At 42.3% G+C, this 18349-nt stretch overlaps 1 protein-coding gene across 10 annotated transcripts in view; it reads left to right on the forward strand.

The window, feature by feature from the left end:
- Nucleotides 1-18349, forward strand: part of LOC143988215 (uncharacterized) — a 191110-nt gene that overhangs the window by 22481 nt on the left and 150280 nt on the right. For all 10 annotated transcript variants that reach the window (XM_077487602.1, XM_077487607.1, XM_077487608.1 and 7 more), the window contains exons 5-13: nt 1759-1869; nt 3189-3305; nt 3702-3815; nt 3939-4052; nt 4192-4305; nt 4420-4542; nt 5116-5240; nt 11545-11712; nt 13586-13759. In XM_077487602.1, the coding sequence (XP_077343728.1) occupies nt 1759-1869; nt 3189-3305; nt 3702-3815; nt 3939-4052; nt 4192-4305; nt 4420-4542; nt 5116-5240; nt 11545-11712; nt 13586-13759 (1160 nt within the window). The remainder of the gene's footprint in view (nt 1-1758; nt 1870-3188; nt 3306-3701; nt 3816-3938; nt 4053-4191; nt 4306-4419; nt 4543-5115; nt 5241-11544; nt 11713-13585; nt 13760-18349) is intronic.

The following is an 18349-nucleotide window of genomic DNA, read 5'->3' on the forward strand; positions in this document are numbered from 1 at the left end:
CAGGGATAGATTTGTTCTTAATTTATCTATAATCTGATTAATCCCGTTCTGGAATGTGGTGGGGAGTGAAATGCATTAGAAAGGATGGAGACTCGCAGGGGTGCCTGTTGTGCATCTTAACCTCTTGCCGCTCATGTAACGCATATGAGAAGCAGTAAAGAGGGCAGACTTTAACACCCACATGCCACACATATGTGTTCATGGACTGCAGAGATTTATGTTCTGAGAGAGTGCTTGTTGCACGCTCCCAGCACAGGGATTGAGCTGTTAAAGACAGCTCACGGTCCATACTCATGATTGGGAGTAAATCTACTTGTGCTTGGGATATTTTAGAGTGTGGTTGCTTTCTTTCTTTGCTGCAAGAACATTTACTTTGCAAAGCGGAAATTCTCTACTCTTTTCGTAAATCAACACCTATGTGTATACAGGATGTGGCAAGGAATTTTCCAGAAAGGATCAAGACAATCAAGAGCCTATGGGGCTGGCAAAAATGTTACTGATAAGCTAATATGAAGTTGTTGTTTTTACTTATCTTTTCATGACACTTGAAGCTTAAAGTGATTGTAAACATTAGATCTTTTTAAAAGATAAAAAACATGTCCTACTTACCTGTACAGAGCAGCCCCAATCCTCCTCTTCTCCCATCAAGACACTTGCTATGGGGGAACTCATGTGAGCTTGCTTCCGACCTGGCTCTGTGTGTGTGTCCATTCTTGCTCTGTGAGTATGGATTTTGGGGGACCCCACGCAATTTTTTAAAAATGTTGGTGCAGAGTTAAACCTAAAGGGCTTGGTATGGATTTTATGGGGACCCCCACGCAATTATTTTTTACATTTTGGTTTGAGGTTCCCCTTAATATTTGTAACAGACTCAAAGGGCCTGGTAATGGACTGAGGGGGGACCCATGCTGTTTATTTCAATGAGTTTTATCTATATTGCTGAGACCTGACACTTCATTACAGCTGCGAGCAGTTTTAAATGACTTTTTTCCTTTAGAAATGTTATTTTGCTGTGGTACTGTTCTAAACATGGTAAAAATTTGCAACTTTACAGGCTTACTATAGACACCCCCCAGGCACAATATTTAAAGGAATATTTCATGTTTATTGTTTCACGTTAATCATTATTAAAATCACTGCTCCTGAAAAAACAGCTGTTTTTAAAACTTTTTTTGCATTGATACATGTCACCTGGGGCAGGACCCGGGTCCCCAAAACTTTTTAAGGCAATAACTTGAATTTAAGCCTTTAAAATGTGCACTTTTGATTTTTTATGTTCGTGTTCCATAGACTTTAACGGTGTTCATCCAAATTTTTTACCTGTTCGCAAGTTCTGGTGTGAACTGAACTGGGGGGGTGTTTGGCTCATCCTTACCTGGGATATAGCTAATATGGGGCAAGAGGGAGCAAAGTGGGGGCCATGCTGGGAACGGATATCAACATAATATTCTCTGGGGAGACCACCATGTACACTTTTCACAATTTTATCACAGCAATGCATTTTAAATATTTTAACCAGATAGTCAGATCCTGCCATTAAAGGAAAAAAAAAGTGAGCGTTCAGAAATGTTCGGAGATGCAAATATTGAATAAAGCAAAAAGGCTGCTTAGTATAACCAAACAAATATAAAACACATGCCCTAGGATACATTTTATAAACATCATTTCTGCTTGCTTATCATACTTATGAACTTCTCTATTAATATTTATAGTTACTGTATATGATATGTGTTCTTTTTTTTGTTTTGTTTTTTGCAGTGAATAATTATTGTAAGAGCTCACCCTGTGTGCATGGTCAGTGTCAAAATGGTCTGTATAACTACATATGCCTGTGTAATGCTGGATGGGAGGGATCCACGTGTAACACAGGTAAGTCACAGTAAAAGTTTTCATTTGATATTAGATGCAGTCTTTTTTCAATTATTAGCATTTGTCAGATAGTTCCAACATACGTCAAGGGATTACAAATTCTTTTAATTAGGAGGATTTTGAGGGCATTCAAAGGAAAAAAAATAGCATCACTGTCTGCTTGTTACTATTAAGGTGGTGGTGTTACATAGTGGGTTCAACTTTTGCATCTAAGTATGTATGTATCTATGCATGTATCTCAAATTGTACTGAAGCCTTAGAAGGACTGGGAGACATTTCCATTTGGCATGTCACTAAGGGGCATATTTATACAGCAGTGAATGTGACTTTCATCAACCATTCACTAGTAGTAAAGCAATCGCTGTCATGTAAAGCAAATGCACCAGGAAAGTTCACCTGCAGTTAATGTTTAAATAATGCTTTATATATTTACCCCTAAATATCAGCATAGATCAGTGGTCCTTAACCTCAATCCTACCCCCAATGGGCCATGTTTTCAGGTTTGCCTTTACTTTGCATAGCTGCTCTAAATCAATATCAATGAGATCGTATTGATAAGAGCTATTTTATTAAAAGGAAGTTCCCAAAACATGGTACTTGAGGACTGAAGTTTTAGAACCACTGGCATTGATGATCATTAGCAAATTCTATTATAAGTTTCTATTTCCATTGCAATAATTTTCTTAAAGTAAACAATTTAGGTCAAGGGAATTCTGTGCTTGATTTAAGTTCAATAGGACAGACAAAGAAAAAAGTCTTTATTTTCATAAACATTACCAAAATGAATGTTTGGTGTGTTGAAGGTTGCTGATCTTGTAAAAATTATACAAGTAAATGATGCTCACTTCTTTTAGTACAGAAATCATAGTACTGTACACAAGTGCTGCTGCTAATGAAAGGCAATCAAGCAGAAAGCCAAAGGGGAAAGAGACAGTGATAATGTGATTTGCTTTGTTGTTGGGGGACCCACTGAAACCCCGTATATCTAAAACTCATAGTAACTGCAACCTCTCTGATCCCTGTTTCAAAGCCACTTGTGAAACTAATATTTAATAACCGCCTCCCAAATTGTGAATACAAAACAAATCAATAAAAGAACATACACCAGTGAAGTGTCGAATCGCAGCAAAATTGTTACACGATCAGGGTGCCATTGGAAGTGATGAGTATCGCATTGGCGTTCCTCGATTTGCCACTAATCCGAATCGCCATCCTGTCTGCGTTTTGGAACGCCAAGATGTGAACGGAGACTAAATTTACCGATCTAGATAAGTGCTACCATTGTATCCTCAGCTAAATTATTTTGCTTGTTCCATCAGATATTAATGAATGTGTCAGAAACAAACCCTGCAGCTCACATGGCACTTGCAATAACACCCTGGGCTCCTACACCTGCAATTGCATGTCTGGGTGGACTGGACCATTATGCACTACTGGTAAGTATCAAATGAAGAACTTGTCTCTAATCATGAAGTGATCCTTACCTTTGCCCATGCAAAAACAAAGCAAAGTAAAATGTTTTTTGTTACGTCTTTGGGAAAACATAAGTAACTTAACGGAGTAGTTCGTTCAAAATATCCAATCATATGCTACCAATATAAAAAGAAATAACAGGATTTTTACTTGCACATGTTTGCATGATTTATGTGAACTCCACTTCAACTTATTAACTATATTTTACGAAGTGAACATGCACTTTGCAAAGTAAAATTTTGAACTCCTTTATTACATCAACTGTATTATTTATGAATATCGTAATTCTGATTTGATTAACTTTTTGCTTTATTGCCAGCAATTTTAAAATCATATATATCTTATTTAATTCATCTTAGATATCAATGAGTGCCTTTCTAACCCATGTGGCAGTTATGGAACTTGTTCCAACACTATAGGAAGCTATGTATGTTCCTGTATTCCTGGATTCACTGGGGTCAACTGTCAAACTAGTAAGTGAGCCAATTTAATCCTTTCAGTCAGCATTGCATTTAAGACTTCATCTCTGCAATTTCTTTATTTATGTTAGCTATAGTTATTGTACACTTCACTAATATTTGTTTTTACACCCACAGATATTAATGAGTGTCTAAGCAATCCCTGTGTGAATGGTGCCACATGCAATGATCTCATCAATGCTTTCTCCTGTACCTGTGCTCCAGGTTTCACTGGCAGGTTCTGTGAATTAAGTAAGTAATACAATATCCAAATTTGTGTTGAACTTATTTGGGTGGTAAAGAATGAATCTGACTTTATATTGCTGCCAGTAAACAAATACATTAAACACATATTTGGCATTTTTTGTCCTTTTTTATTTTATCATTTCAGGTATTAATTTCTGCACCAGCACTACATGCAAGAATGGTGGCATCTGCCGTAGTCTGATAAATGATTTCATGTGCTTTTGTCCATCTAACTGGCAGGGGAAGAATTGTAGCGATGGTAATAATATTCCTATTATTAGTGTTATTATTATTGTGACTATTGTTATCATAAAGCAAATGCTATCAATGAAGAAACAAAATGATTGAGCCTATAAACACTTTTATGTTTCAGATGTAAATGAATGTACAAATGGGCAAAGCCGATGCAGTCCTTATGCAAGCTGTACTAATACAATTGGATCATATAATTGTAGATGCCAGTCTGGTTACATTGGGGATGGATTTACCTGCAGAGGTAAAGCTAAACGTTTATTTTGAATTGTTCAGATCTTTAGAGCATAGAGAAGTATTATTATTCTTATATTCTAATGCATCTCATTTCATTTTCTCTTTGTTATATTTTCCAATAGCTTAGAGTTGCTCCCTTCTTCCTAAATAGACAGATCCATTACCTGGAGCTTTAGACCCTACCAATGACTTTCATTTTCAGATGATTTTGCACATTATTCTACCTCTATTAGCTGAGCTAAACCAAAATAACCAAAATTTCACTCAACCCAAGCCAGGGCTGCAAACATAATTTAATTATTTTTACCATCTGAATATGTGCAAATAGTACTGTCATGATATCATATATATATATATATATATATATATATATATATATATATATATATATCTCATGACTGTGACCACATATCCACTGTGAAAGGAAGGATATGTTCTAGTCTGAGTATCTCCTTAGTTTATGCAGATGTTACAGTTCCATGTGGACAATGCCGATAGGGGAAAGTAGAACACGATTTTTACATAGTATGTATCATTTGTAACCAAAATAAATGTCTGATTTCTATTAATTTACTTTTAGAGAACAGACTGTTTGAATATTCTGATGGGTCCAGAATAACCCAGCGCTACAAGGATTTTGCCTCTCCTATAATCAACGTCCAAATGGGATTTCCTTTTGGTGGCTCTTTTTACAGCTCATTATATGTAAGTCATACATTTATAACTACAGTTATAACTTCAGGGACAGGCTTACAATTCTGGCAAAATTAAAGATATCGGCTGTGATTGCTAAGGGTTTTGTAGGAAGAACAAACATGGGAGCATTTATAAAGATGCTGTACAGGCAATGACTTTTAGCGGTCTCATATAAAATGTACCCATCTCTGACCATCTCCTGCTACAAGTCCACAGTCTCCGACAATCTGTAGCATTATATACGTAGAAAATATTGAGCAGCTCTTTGGTAATGTCTCTGACCATACATGAGGCCTCCTATATCTAGTACATCTACATCTACACTGCATGTTCATGGGTGGATGTGTGTGAGATACAACCAGTGTTCATGTGATGTACAGCATCGCATGACCGTGCAATTGTTAGTTAAAGCGACGCAGTGCCAAAACGCAAAAAATGGACTGGTCATTGAGCAGCCAAATCTTCCAGGGCTGAAGTGGTTAATGTAGAAAAATGTAAAATAATGCTTTTGGGTGGAAAAAATATGAATGCAGTCTATACACTGCGGGGAGAACCTCTGGGGGAATCTAGGATGGAAAAGGACCTGGGGGTCCTGTAGATGATAGACTTAGCAATGACATGCAATGCCAAGCTGCTGCTAACAAAGCAAACAGAATATTGGCATACATTAAAAAGGGGATTAACTCCAGAGATAAAATAATAATGCTCAAGTTCTACAAGACTCTGGTCCAGCCGCACCTGGAGTATGCTGTCAAGTTCTGGGTACCAGTCCTCAGGAAGGATCTACTGGAAAAGGAGTGAGTAGAAAGAAGGAAAACAAAGCTAATAAAGGGCCTGTAGGATATTCGTTATGAAGAAAGGTTGCGAGCACTAAAATTATTCTCTCTGGAGAAGAGACGCTTGAGAGGGGATATGATTTCAATTTAGAAATACTGTACTGGTGACCCCACAATAGGGATAAAACTTTTTTACGTAAGGGAGTTTAACATTCATTACCACTAATTAAAATTAGAAGAAAAGAGGATTAACCTTAAACTACGTAGAGGGTGTAAGAGCGGCAAGGATGTGGAATTCCCTTCCACAGGCGGCGGAATCAGCGGGGAGCATCGATAGTTTCAAAAAACTATTAGATAAGCACCTAAACTACCGCAACATACAGGGATATACTATGTAATACGGACATATATTCACACACACAGGGTGGACTTGATGGACTTGTGTCTTTTTTCAACCTCATCTACTATGTAACTATATGTAAGGAAGCAGAGTGAAATAATTGAAACCAATGCTGGATATGGTAAATATTCAGCTTATAATTATCAGTAGAAATCAGAATCTGGAAGGCAAAGGAACACAGAAAAGAAATCATCAGGAATGTGCAAGACACATTTGCCATTAGCTTGTACGTTATTTTGTGAGTTTCTTGCTGCTCAGACATACAGTAGCATTGGACTAACTAAAATGGTACATGTGATCAGATCCAAGAAATCTTCCATTGAAGTGAGAAAGATGGTGAAGAATTGATTGTAAGTTTGGCTCAATGTTTTTGAATGTCAGAGATTGTTTTCTGAGTCTTCAAATCATGTACAAGAGGGTCACAAAATTCTAGACAATAGGTAAAGTAGAAGTCAACTCCCCCCCCCCCCCCATGTTTTTTCCCCACTTACCTGTAGTGCTGTAATATTCTTTAAAGCACATATGCACCTGCTGCAATCTGCCATTCGGATGCCACACAGCGGGTCCCGTTTCCACCATCTTGGTCCTCTTCAACTGGCTGCCTCTTCCGAGTGTAGGAAGCCAATTTTGATGATCCATGATGATTTTGATGAGGTGGTTGAGCCTCTCTGGGGAGGATTTCATTGTTTATGTAGTCTACCTGAGTGCAGTTCCAGCCTTTTCATTGCACAATTACATTGCTGATCCTGCAGCAGTGATCCATCCAGGCTTCAACTTTCTGTGACACCCACCTTGAATTACAGGCACTTCCTGTCCTTGGGGTGACCATTTAATGACAGATCCATGAACAATAACCTATACACGGCTTTTCAGCAGTGATTACCTATTTGCAATCTTCATTGTGCAATCTGTGCTTTACACCGTTACACCGTTCAGCTCCATTGACATTCAACCCTTTTTCCCCCCATATCCTGGTGGTGTGAATTAAAGACATGCATGATTGAGGTGTGCTGCTAGCAGCTCCATTTATCCACATTGACAACGTTGCCTATTTTATCTATTGCACTGGTGGTAGTGTGGTATTTTTATATTAAAGCGTTTTTTTTTTTTTTTAAGTCAGCAGCTACAAATACTGCAGCTGCTGACTTTTAAAATAGTGACACTTACCTGTCCAGCGCGCCCGCGATGTCGGCACCCGAAGCCGATCTCTAGATCGACACTCGAGTGCTGCCGCCGCCATCTTGGGTATGGGAATCAGGAAATGGAGCCTTTGGGCTTCATTTCCCGGTTCCCTACTGCGCATGCGCGAGCCGCGCTGCGCAATGAGGACGGTCCCCGCTGCCTCTGGGATCTGTGTGTTTCCCAGCAGGCAGCGGGGCACTTGCGGAAGGGGGTGGGCACTTGCGGAAAGGGGCGTAATGTATGCCCCTTTCCGCAGAGAGCTAGCCCGGAAGTGGGTGCAGTTACCTGGATTATCCAGGTAACTGCACCCCCCTCCCCCCTGAAAGGTGCCAACTGTGGCGCCGGAGGGGGGGAGGAATCCGATGAGCGGAAGGTCCATTTTAGGGTGGACCTCCGCTTTAATGCTACTTTTTGCTACAATGTGTTCAATAAAGTATTTATTTTTCCTTTAACCCTGGTGTCTCTATAGAAGATTACCGCGAGGATCTGCCATCCTCAACTTTTTTCAATTTTGATAATGTTCCTGCCTTACCTCCTGCCCGTCCTCAGGATTATCCCACCCATAACCTCTCTGTGTGGTGAGCCTGCAGCCTCCTGGGAGATGTGATGTAAGTATTCCAGGAGGCTGCAGGACCAGGTACACATAATTCTGGCCTAGGTCAAAAAATAAATAAGACAGGAGTTTAATTCCTCTTTCAGTATGCAAATGCTGTGATACATTTTTGAATAATAGTCTATTATTTTTTCATTTAAAACAAAGGGAAAAATGCATTAACTGACTGATTTTCATAACATACATGACATTATAGTATAAACAAATAAATAGCTACAATACCTTTATTGGTGTTTAACAATATTATACATTTAAATGTAGAGTAGAACTACAACAATTTTTTTGTGTCGGACAGAGTAAGAAAGGGTTAGAATCTTTATCAGGATTTTATTGTTTCCGTGTCCCTGTTGCGAAGATTTCCGTTCACTTCCTATCATGGTAACAAAACAGTAAGTAAGGCCGCGTACACACGGGCGGACTGTTCGCCCAACCTTGTCCGCTGAACAGTGTTTGGGCGGACAGTCCGCTCGTGTGTGGGCTTTCAGCGGACAGTTTCAGCGGACAGTTGGACGGACAAAGTCTTTCGGAAATTCCGAAAAACTGTCCGCTGAAACTGTGTTTGAGCGAACAGTCCGCCCGTGTGTGGGCTTGTCCGCTGTACTTTCGAAATGAGCGGACTGTTCCCGCTCGGAAAGTCCGCCCATTTCGAGCGCGTGTACAGGTAGGCGGGGCCCGCGAAGGAGACGTCGCGGGCTCCGCCGCCTGGAATGGGCTTAAAGGGGAACCCCAACGCCGAAAAAAATCGGCGTGGGGGTTCCCCCCAAGTCCACACCAGACCCTTGTCCGAGCACGCTACCCGGCCGGCCAGGAAAGGGGGGCGAGCGAGCGCGCCCCCCCTCCTGAGCCGTACCAGGCCGCGTGCCCTCAACATGGGGGGTGCCTTGGGGAAGGGGGGGGCCGCGCGGCCCCCCCACCCCAAAGCACCTTGTCCCCATGTTGATGAGGACAAGGGCCTCTTCCCGACAACCCTGGCCGTTGGTTGTCGGGGTCTGCGGGCGGGGGGCTTATCGGAATCCGGGAGCCCCCTTTAAGAAGGGGGCCCCCGGATACCGGCCCCCCACCCTATGTGAATGAGTATGGGGTACAATGTACCCCTACCCATTCACCTGTGAAATAAAGTACAAATAAAAACACAACACAGGGGGAAAAAATATTTTATTGCACAGCCGGGGGTCTTCCGTCTTCGGGGGTCTTCTCGCCGGACTCCTCCGCTATGTGTGTGTAGCTCTTTTGCCAGCGGAGGAGTCCGGCTTTCTTCCTCCCCGCCGCCGGCCTCTTCTCCCGACTTCGGGGGTCTTGTCCCCCTCTTCGGTTCTTCTGCCGGGCCACCGCGCCTGGTCCGGTGGCCCGGTCTTCTGTCGCCGTCTTCCGTTCTTCTGTCGCCGCCTTCGGTTCTTCTGCCGGGCCACCGCGCCTTCTTGTAGCTCTTTTACAGGCGGTGGCCCGGTCTTCTGTCGCCGTCGCCGCCTTCCGTTCGTGTTCTTCTTCTTGTTCTTCTTGTTCTTCTCCTGGAGATGTTGACTCGACGAGCTCTCCGGCCGGAATGCCGGGGACGCGCTGTGCGGTCACTTATATAGTGACAATGGGGCGGGGTCACATGGTATATGTCACATGGGTTGGTCACATGGGTTGATGTCACATGGGGACTATGACATCGTAAGGGGGCGGGGTCACCATGTGACATCAACCCATGTGACATATACCATGTGACCCCGCCCCATTGTCACTATATAAGTCACAGCGCAGGGCGGCTCTGGCATTCCGGCCGGAGAGAGCGACGTGTCAACATCGCCTGGAGAAGAACAAGAAGAACAAGAAGAAGAACACGAACGGAAGGCGGCGACGGCGACAGAAGACCGGGCCACCGCCTGTAAAAGAGCTACAAGAAGGCGCGGTGGCCCGGCAGAAGAACCGAAGGCGGCGACAGAAGAACGGAAGACGGCGACAGAAGACCGGGCCACCGGACCAGGCGCGGTGGCCCGGCAGAAGAACCGAAGAGGGGGACAAGACCCCCGAAGTCGGGAGAAGAGGCCGGCGGCGGGGAGGAAGAAAGCCGGACTCCTCCGCTGGCAAAAGAGCTACACACACATAGCGGAGGAGTCCGGCGAGAAGACCCCCGAAGACGGAAGACCCCCGGCTGTGCAATAAAATATTTTTTCCCCCTGTGTTGTGTTTTTATTTGTACTTTATTTCACAGGTGAATGGGTAGGGGTACATTGTACCCCATACTCATTCACATAGGGTGGGGGGCCGGTATCCGGGGGCCCCCTTCTTAAAGGGGGCTCCCGGATTCCGATAAGCCCCCCGCCCGCAGACCCCGACAACCAACGGCCAGGGTTGTCGGGAAGAGGCCCTTGTCCTCATCAACATGGGGACAAGGTGCTTTGGGGTGGGGGGGCCGCGCGGCCCCCCCTTCCCCAAGGCACCCCCCCATGTTGAGGGCACGCGGCCTGGTACGGCTCAGGAGGGGGGGCGCGCTCGCTCGCCCCCCTTTCCTGGCCGGCCGGGTAGCGTGCTCGGACAAGGGTCTGGTGTGGACTTGGGGGGAACCCCCACGCCGATTTTTTTCGGCGTTGGGGTTCCCCTTTAAGCCCATTCCAGGCGGCGGAGCCCGCGACGTCTCCTTCGCGGGCCCCGCCTACCTGTACACGCGCTCGAAATGGGCGGATTTGCCTCCGCCTTACGTGGGCGAGTCCGTTCATTTCAAAAGTTGAGCGAACTGTTTGCCCAACCTTGTTCGTCAAACAGTCCGCTCGTGTGTGGGCAAGTCCGCTCATGCAAATTTTGAGCGGACTGTTTGACAAACTGTTTGCCGAACAAGGTTGGGCGAACAGTCCGCGCGTGTGTACGCGGCCTAAGGAAACTTTGTCAACAGGACACAGGCAGCAACAATAACTTTGTTCCATTCTACTAATAAAAGTACTTTTATTGCTGTCTGTATTAGAGATATGTTATATCATGTTTATGTACCAAAGAAGTTGAAAATTTTCACTCAAAAAACTGCAAGTATTTGCTTTAATTATGTCAAAAACAAAATCCTGTTCATTTTGAATATCCGATTATATGATTAGATAACTCAAGTAATTGTTCACCCAATTTTAAAATGAAGATTCTCTTCACAGTGTTTTGGAATTCTGCATTAACTTTGTGATTAATATTGTACCATGGATGAAGAAAAACTGGAGACTCAATTCCATCTTGTAACCCATTCAAAAAATGCTTGGCTGCAAATAATTGTGCAATATTTGAAATACTAACTCATCATCAATCCTTTTGTACTATCCATTTATAGATCTTCTTCTCCCTAAACTGATCAATATGATTTTTTTTTCTTTTGCACAGTTCACAGACAATGGTGTTATCATATTTCGTCGGAATTCGTATGACCCCATTTACACAATGCCTTACCCATTAAGCAATTTCTACAACAATGACTATTCCACGCCACCCATGATTGCTGTTTTCTGGGCAGATGCTGACTTCTCCCGTATGGGGGATTTGTACTACCAGGTAAGACAAATCAATATTTTAAGATACTTAAGATAGTATATAAAAATGTATTACAGCCTGATACATTAAAAAGAATGTTGCCTATTTGAATGCCAGTTTTCCTAGTAGTGAGTGTACAGCTTGTATAACAGTGTACATTTGCTGTCCCCTCAAAATAACTCAACCCACATTAATGTCTAAACCAATGGCAACAAAAGCAAGTACACCCCTAAGTGAAAATGTCTAAATTGGGCCCAAAGTGTCAATATTTTGTGTGGCCACCATTATTTTTCAGCACTGCCTTAACCCTCTTAGTCATGGAGTTCACCAGAACTTCACAGGTTGCCACTGGAGTCCTCTTCCACTTCTCCATGATGACATCATGGAGCTGGTGGATGTTAGAGACCTTGTGCTCCTCCACCTTATGATTAAGGATGCCCCACAGATGCTTAATAGGGATTAGGTTTGGAGACATGCTTGGTCAGTCAATCACCTTTACCCTTAGCTTCTTTAGCAAGGCAGTGGTGGTCTTCGAGGAGTGTTTGGAGCTGTTATCGTGTTGGAATACTGCCCTGCGGCACAGTCCCTGAAGGGAGGAGATCATACTCTGCTTCCATATGTCACAGTACATATTGGCAATCATGGTTCCCTCAATGAACTGCAGCTCCCCAGTGCCAGCAGCACTCATGCAGCCCCAGACCATGACACTCCCACCACAATGCTTGACTGTAGGCAAAGCACACTTGTCTTTGTACTCCTCACCTGGTTGCCACCACACACGCTTGACACCATCTGAACCAAATAAGTTTATCTTGGTCTAATCAGATCACAGGACATGGTTCCAGTAATCCATGTCCTTAGTCTGCTTATCTTCAACTGTTTGAGGGCTTTCTTGTGCATCATTTTTAGAAGAGGTTTCCTTCTGGGAGAACAGCCATGCAGACCAATTTGGTGCAGGGTGCAGCGTGTGGTCTGAGCACTGACAGGCTGACCCCCCCCCCACCCCTTAACCCTTTGCAGCAATGCTGGCAGCACCCATACATCTATTTCCCAAAGACAGCCTCTGGATATGTCGCTGAGCACATGCACTCAACTTCTTTGGTCGACCATGGCGAGGCCTGTTCTGAGTGGAACCTGTCCTGTTAAACCACTGTATGCTCTTGGCCACCGTGCTGAAGCTCAGTTTCAGGATCTTGACAATCTTCTTATAGCCTAGGCCATCTTTATGTAGAGCAAAAATTATTTTTTCAGATCCTCAGAGTTCTTTGCCATGAGGAACCATGTTGACCTTCCAGTGACCAGTATGAAAGAGTGAGAGCGATAACATCAAATTTAACCCACCTGCTTCCCATTCACACCTGAGATCTTGTAACACTAATAAGTCACTTGAGGAGGAAAAATGGCTAATTGAGCCCAATTTGGACATTTTCACTTAGGGGTGTACTCACTTTTGTTGTGAGCGGTTTAGACATTAATGGCTGTGTGTTGAGTTATTTTGAGGGGACAGCAAATTTACACTGTTGTACAAGTTGTACACTCATTATAGCAAAATGCAATTTCTTCAGTGTTGTCACATGAAAAGTTCTAATTAAATATTTACAAAAATGTGAGGGGTGTATTCACTTTTGTGTGCTTGTATATATAATATAGCATGAATCTAGAGATGATAGTTTTAGTATAATGATTCTATGATACTTAATTAGTAAACATCTGTTTTTCTAATTGCTGTTTTCAGTGATCAATTATTTAAATATCATTCACCCTCACTCCCCATAATGTTAATAATAATGTTCTGTGCCTCTGATTGGGTCATCGAATTGGTGCATCTAAGTGGTTGAATGTTTTGGCAGTAAGCACTGAGAAAATGTTTATAACAAACATATTTTTTTTCCAGATTTATGACTTCCAGTCCAATCCAAACCAAAATACAGATTTTAAAACAAAATTGGAATCGCAAATACAATTGAATTTCTCCCCGAGTTTTTCAAGTTTTAAGGCTCTCTGGGCATTAAAGATAACTTGGTTTCAAGTTTTACCGTATCCTGCATATTTCTTCAGTTCTACACAGGTATAATTGTACTGAAATGCTTGCATGTCATTAATATGTGTTATAATGACCACAGATTTGTTTCAGATTTTATACGTTGATGCAAAAACATTTGCCAGTAACTTTATATCACGAGGGTCTTTCTCCTTGGATAATCTAAAGATATTGTTTAGCCAGGCCCTTGACTGTTGATACATTCTATGGATCTGACTGATTATAGTTAAAGTGTTTGTTAACCCCCCCCCCCAAAAAAAAAATAGATCCTGGTCCCTTAAAGCAGATTAAACAATAGAGTGCTTGTGCTGTCTAATTTGCCCCCTCTAAACTGTAAAAAAAAATCTCCCTGAACCTGCCACTTCCTCAATCCTTTCTCTGTATTGACCACGAAAATCAGGGCTGCTGAGACCTGACCACCATGGTCAGGGTGTGCCCCTCAATCATATGCAGCTGTCCTCTCTGCTCTCCTCTCTCCCCCTCACTCCCTTCTCCTTGCCTGTCAGATCCCTCTCTGTCTCTGCCCCCCCTACCACTATTATTAAAAAAAAAAAAAAAACCTACAATGATCACTGCCAACCCTTCTATTAGAGCCTGGCAAACCCCACTACGTAAGTAATTTCTAAAAATGAGCGTTGTAAACACCTATTTAAAACTATCTTCAATCAGCCACTTTACAGCTCTGAGACAGGGATCTGCAGGAGGCCATGTCATCTCCCCAGCTGACATCAAAGGGAGATCTAGACCCCTCCTGCAGAAGCCATGTATCAGAGATGTAAAGCAGCCTGAAGTCATGTGACCAGCCTGAAGATAGCTCTAAATAGGTATTTAAAACTCTCATTTTTTGAATTGACTTACATAGTGTGGTATGCCAGGCTCTAATAGAGGATCTGGCAGTAATTTATCATTTGGACTTAACAAACACATAAAATCCAAATGTATGCAGACAGTTTTATATATTTTTACTAATAGAACATTCATTCACTATAGGACATATTTTATGACAATGTAACAGGGTAGATGTTGTAACTGAGGATGCAATGTTACAGTTTTATATATTTATCATATTAAGTGTTTATGGTTCACTTTAAAGCTGACAGAGATGTATTAGTGGTCTAATGGTGCAGGTTTATTTCATTAATAACTAACCTCTGCTTAAAGGGTAAGTTCACCAAAAAATGTCTTTGCAGATATGTCTGTAGATCAAACACAAACTGTGCAGCTTTGATTAACGTTGAATATTTCCCTTGCTATAGGTGTAGGCTATATACAATGCATTGAAAAATTATTCATACCCCTTGCTTTTTTCTCCATTTTGTCATGTTACAACCAAAAACTTAAATATATTTTATGGAGATTGTATGTGATAGACCAACACATAATTGTGAAGGTGAAGGAAAACGATAAATGGTTTTCCAAATTTTGTACAAATAAATATGTGAAAAGTTTCACATAAGTCTTCACAAAAGTCTTTTCGAGTATGTCTCTACCAGCTTTGCACATCTAGAGAGTGACATTTTTGCCCATTTACCTTTGCAAAATAGCTCAATCTCTGTCAGATTGGATGGAGAGCATCTGAACAGCAATTTTCAAGTCTTGCCACAGATTCTCAATTGGATTTAGGTCTGGACTTTGACTGGGCCATTCTAACACATACATATGCTTTGATCTAAACCATTCCATTGTAGCTCTGGCTGTATGTTTAGGGTCATTGACCTGCTGGAAGGTGAACCTCTGCCTCAGTCTTTTGAAGACTCTAACAGGTTTTCTTCTAAGATTCCCTGTATTTGACCTCATCCATCTTCCCATCACCTCTGACCAGCTTCCCTGTCCCTGCTGAAGAAAAGCATCCGCACAACATGATGCTGCCACCACCATGTTTCACGATGGGGATGGTGTGTTTTGGGGTGAATTGCAGTGTTAGTTTTAAGCCACACATAGCACTTTGCTTTTAGGCCAAAAAGTTCAATTTTGGTCTCATCTGACCAGAGCACCTTCTTCCACATGTTTGCTGTGTCCCCCACATGGCTTTTTGCAAACTGCAAACGGGACTTCTTATTGCTTCTTATTGCTTTCTTTCAACAATTGCTTTCTTCTGGCCACTCTTCCATAAAGGCCAGATTTGTGGAGTGCACGACTAATAGTTGTCCTGTGGACAGATTCTCCCTCCTGAGCTGTGGATCTCTGCAGCTCCTCCAGAGTTACCATGGGCCTTTTGGCTGCTTCTCTAATCAACACCTTCACGCCGACCGTGCACAAATATGCATTCTTGGTTTGAAGTGGTTATACCGGCGTGATGCCTGCAGCTGCAGGCATCACCCCAGTACCATTTTCAGTACCATTACAAGCTTTCTAGTGATAACAACTGATGTGGCTAAAAGCCACTCGGCTGTTATCCTAAAGGAGTGGGAGGGAACATCCCCCCCCTCCTGCCATCTTCCGTGGTTCTCCCAGGCTCTCCCGTCCCACCGGAAGGCCAGAGGCCAGAGCAACCAGCCGACATCTCCGCCGGCTGACCGAAGACCCAAATGGAGCCAGAATTGGCTTCGCTCAGGAATCCCATCTAGTAACCCTAGTGACATTACTTCCGGTTTACTTAGTTGCCAATGGCGCTGATTTAAAAAAAAAAATTGTGTTCCAAAACGCTAATTTTGGTATATAATAATTCTAGCACAGGACCTCCTCTGTAACTATAAACTGGTAACCTGTAGAAATTTTTAAAACATCGCCTATGGAGATTTTTAAGTACTGTAGTTGGTCACCATTCCACAAGTGTGCGCAATTTCAAAGCATGACATGTTGGGTATCTATATACTTAACATCATCTTTCACATTATACAAAAAAATTGGGCTAACATTACGGTTTTGTTTTTCAATTCATGAAAGTGTCTTTCTTCCAAAAAAAAATACAAAAAAACTGCATTTGAAAAACCGCAGCGCAATTACTGTGTTACGTAAAACATTTTTAACAATCGCCAGTTTATACTCTAGGGATATATATATATATATATATATATATATATATATATATATATATATATATATAATGTTTGTGGGTTTGAAATAACTTGTAAGCAACAAATGTCAAAAATAGGCTTAGGCATGAAAGGGTTAATGCTCTCCTTGCCTGGCCTGTCAGTTTACTGGACGGCCATGTCTTGATAGGTTTGCAGTTGTGCCATACTCTTTCCATTTTCAAATGATGGATTGAACAGTGCTCTGTGAGAGGTTGAAAGCTTGGAATATTTTTTTATAACCTAACCCTGCTTTAAACTTCTTCACAACTTTGTTCCTGACCTGTCTGGTGTGTTCCTTGGCCTTCATGATGATGTTTGTTCATTATTTTCCTCTTACCAAACCTCTGAGGTCTTCACAGAAAAGCTGTATTCATCCTGAGATTAAATTAGACACAGATGGACTCTTTAGGTGACTTCTAAAGGCAATTGGTTCCACTAGATTTTAGTTAGGGGTATCAGAGTATAAAATAGATACATGCCACACTTTTCAAATACTTATTTGTAAAATATTTTGAAAACCATTTATCATTTTCCTTTCACTTCACAATTATGTGCCACTTTGTCTTGGTCTATCACATAACATCCCAATAAAATAAATACATTTATATCTAACTGGAATACTCCCTGAATGTTATTAGGACATGGCTAAGAGAGACCTTATAAGTGTACACCTTTACCATTTACCATCACAGAAGTGAGCTCTCAAAAGCTGAGCTCAGAGATGCTGTATAAATAGAGAAAAAGAGAATACAAGTGTATTTGAAGAAGCAGAGAAAGGTCACTCCTGTGGTGGTGGAGGAGAGCAGTAATGACTAAGCTGTTCTTAGCAACATCCTAGCAAGGTCCTGGGAGTACTCCAGTCAGGCTTTAGCAGGTACAGTTTGATTTTATCTACAGACGCCCCTTACCTGCATAGGCAGGTTTTGGTAAAGGTGAACTAACGCTTTAATGAAAGCTTTGGAGGGGTTTTCACTTAAAGAAGAATTGAACTCTGGAAGCTGTGTCCAAAAGCAGGCATTCAGAGGGCAAAGGACTAGTCCCCAGTATAGCAATTTGTATCTCTGCAGCTGACCCTGCCACCCTGCCACCGCCACCACTACAACTGCTGCTGCTTCCATCCTCATCGAGGCTTCTCCTCCAGTGGATTTGGAAGACTGGAGTAAGAGAAGCTTCTGCCCTAGAAAGAAGATCTGGGTCATCCGGAGGTCTGGCCTGTCACTTCCAATTTGGCCGGGGGGGTCAGCGAAGGGGCTCCTCTGCCAGCGCTGTCTCTGCTAATTGTGCTCAGTATCTGCCTCAGCGTAAGCGCAGTAAGACTGGCAGCAGGGCGGGGGTTGTATCCACTAGGAGAAGAGCCTCTTGCAGATGGCCCCACTCAGGAGACAGGAAGCACTGGAAGAGGACATCGATCCACCTGGAGGACCCCGTCTGCGAGATAATAAAGGAGTGATGTACACTATAAACTAGCTTCAAATTCTCCACCAGTCATTGTTTTGCTGAGGTATTTAATGTTTAAATGCCTGAGTTTAAACATCTGGATCAAGGCTAGGTATATACCCAGCAAAACTAATGATTTGGTGTGTTGTGTTTTTCTTGTTTG

The sequence above is a fragment of the Lithobates pipiens genome, unplaced genomic scaffold (assembly GCF_037356315.1).
Source record: "Lithobates pipiens isolate NorthernLeopardFrog02 unplaced genomic scaffold, aLitPip1_a1.2 Scaffold_18, whole genome shotgun sequence".
Classification (NCBI taxonomy): Eukaryota; Metazoa; Chordata; class Amphibia; order Anura; family Ranidae; genus Lithobates; species Lithobates pipiens.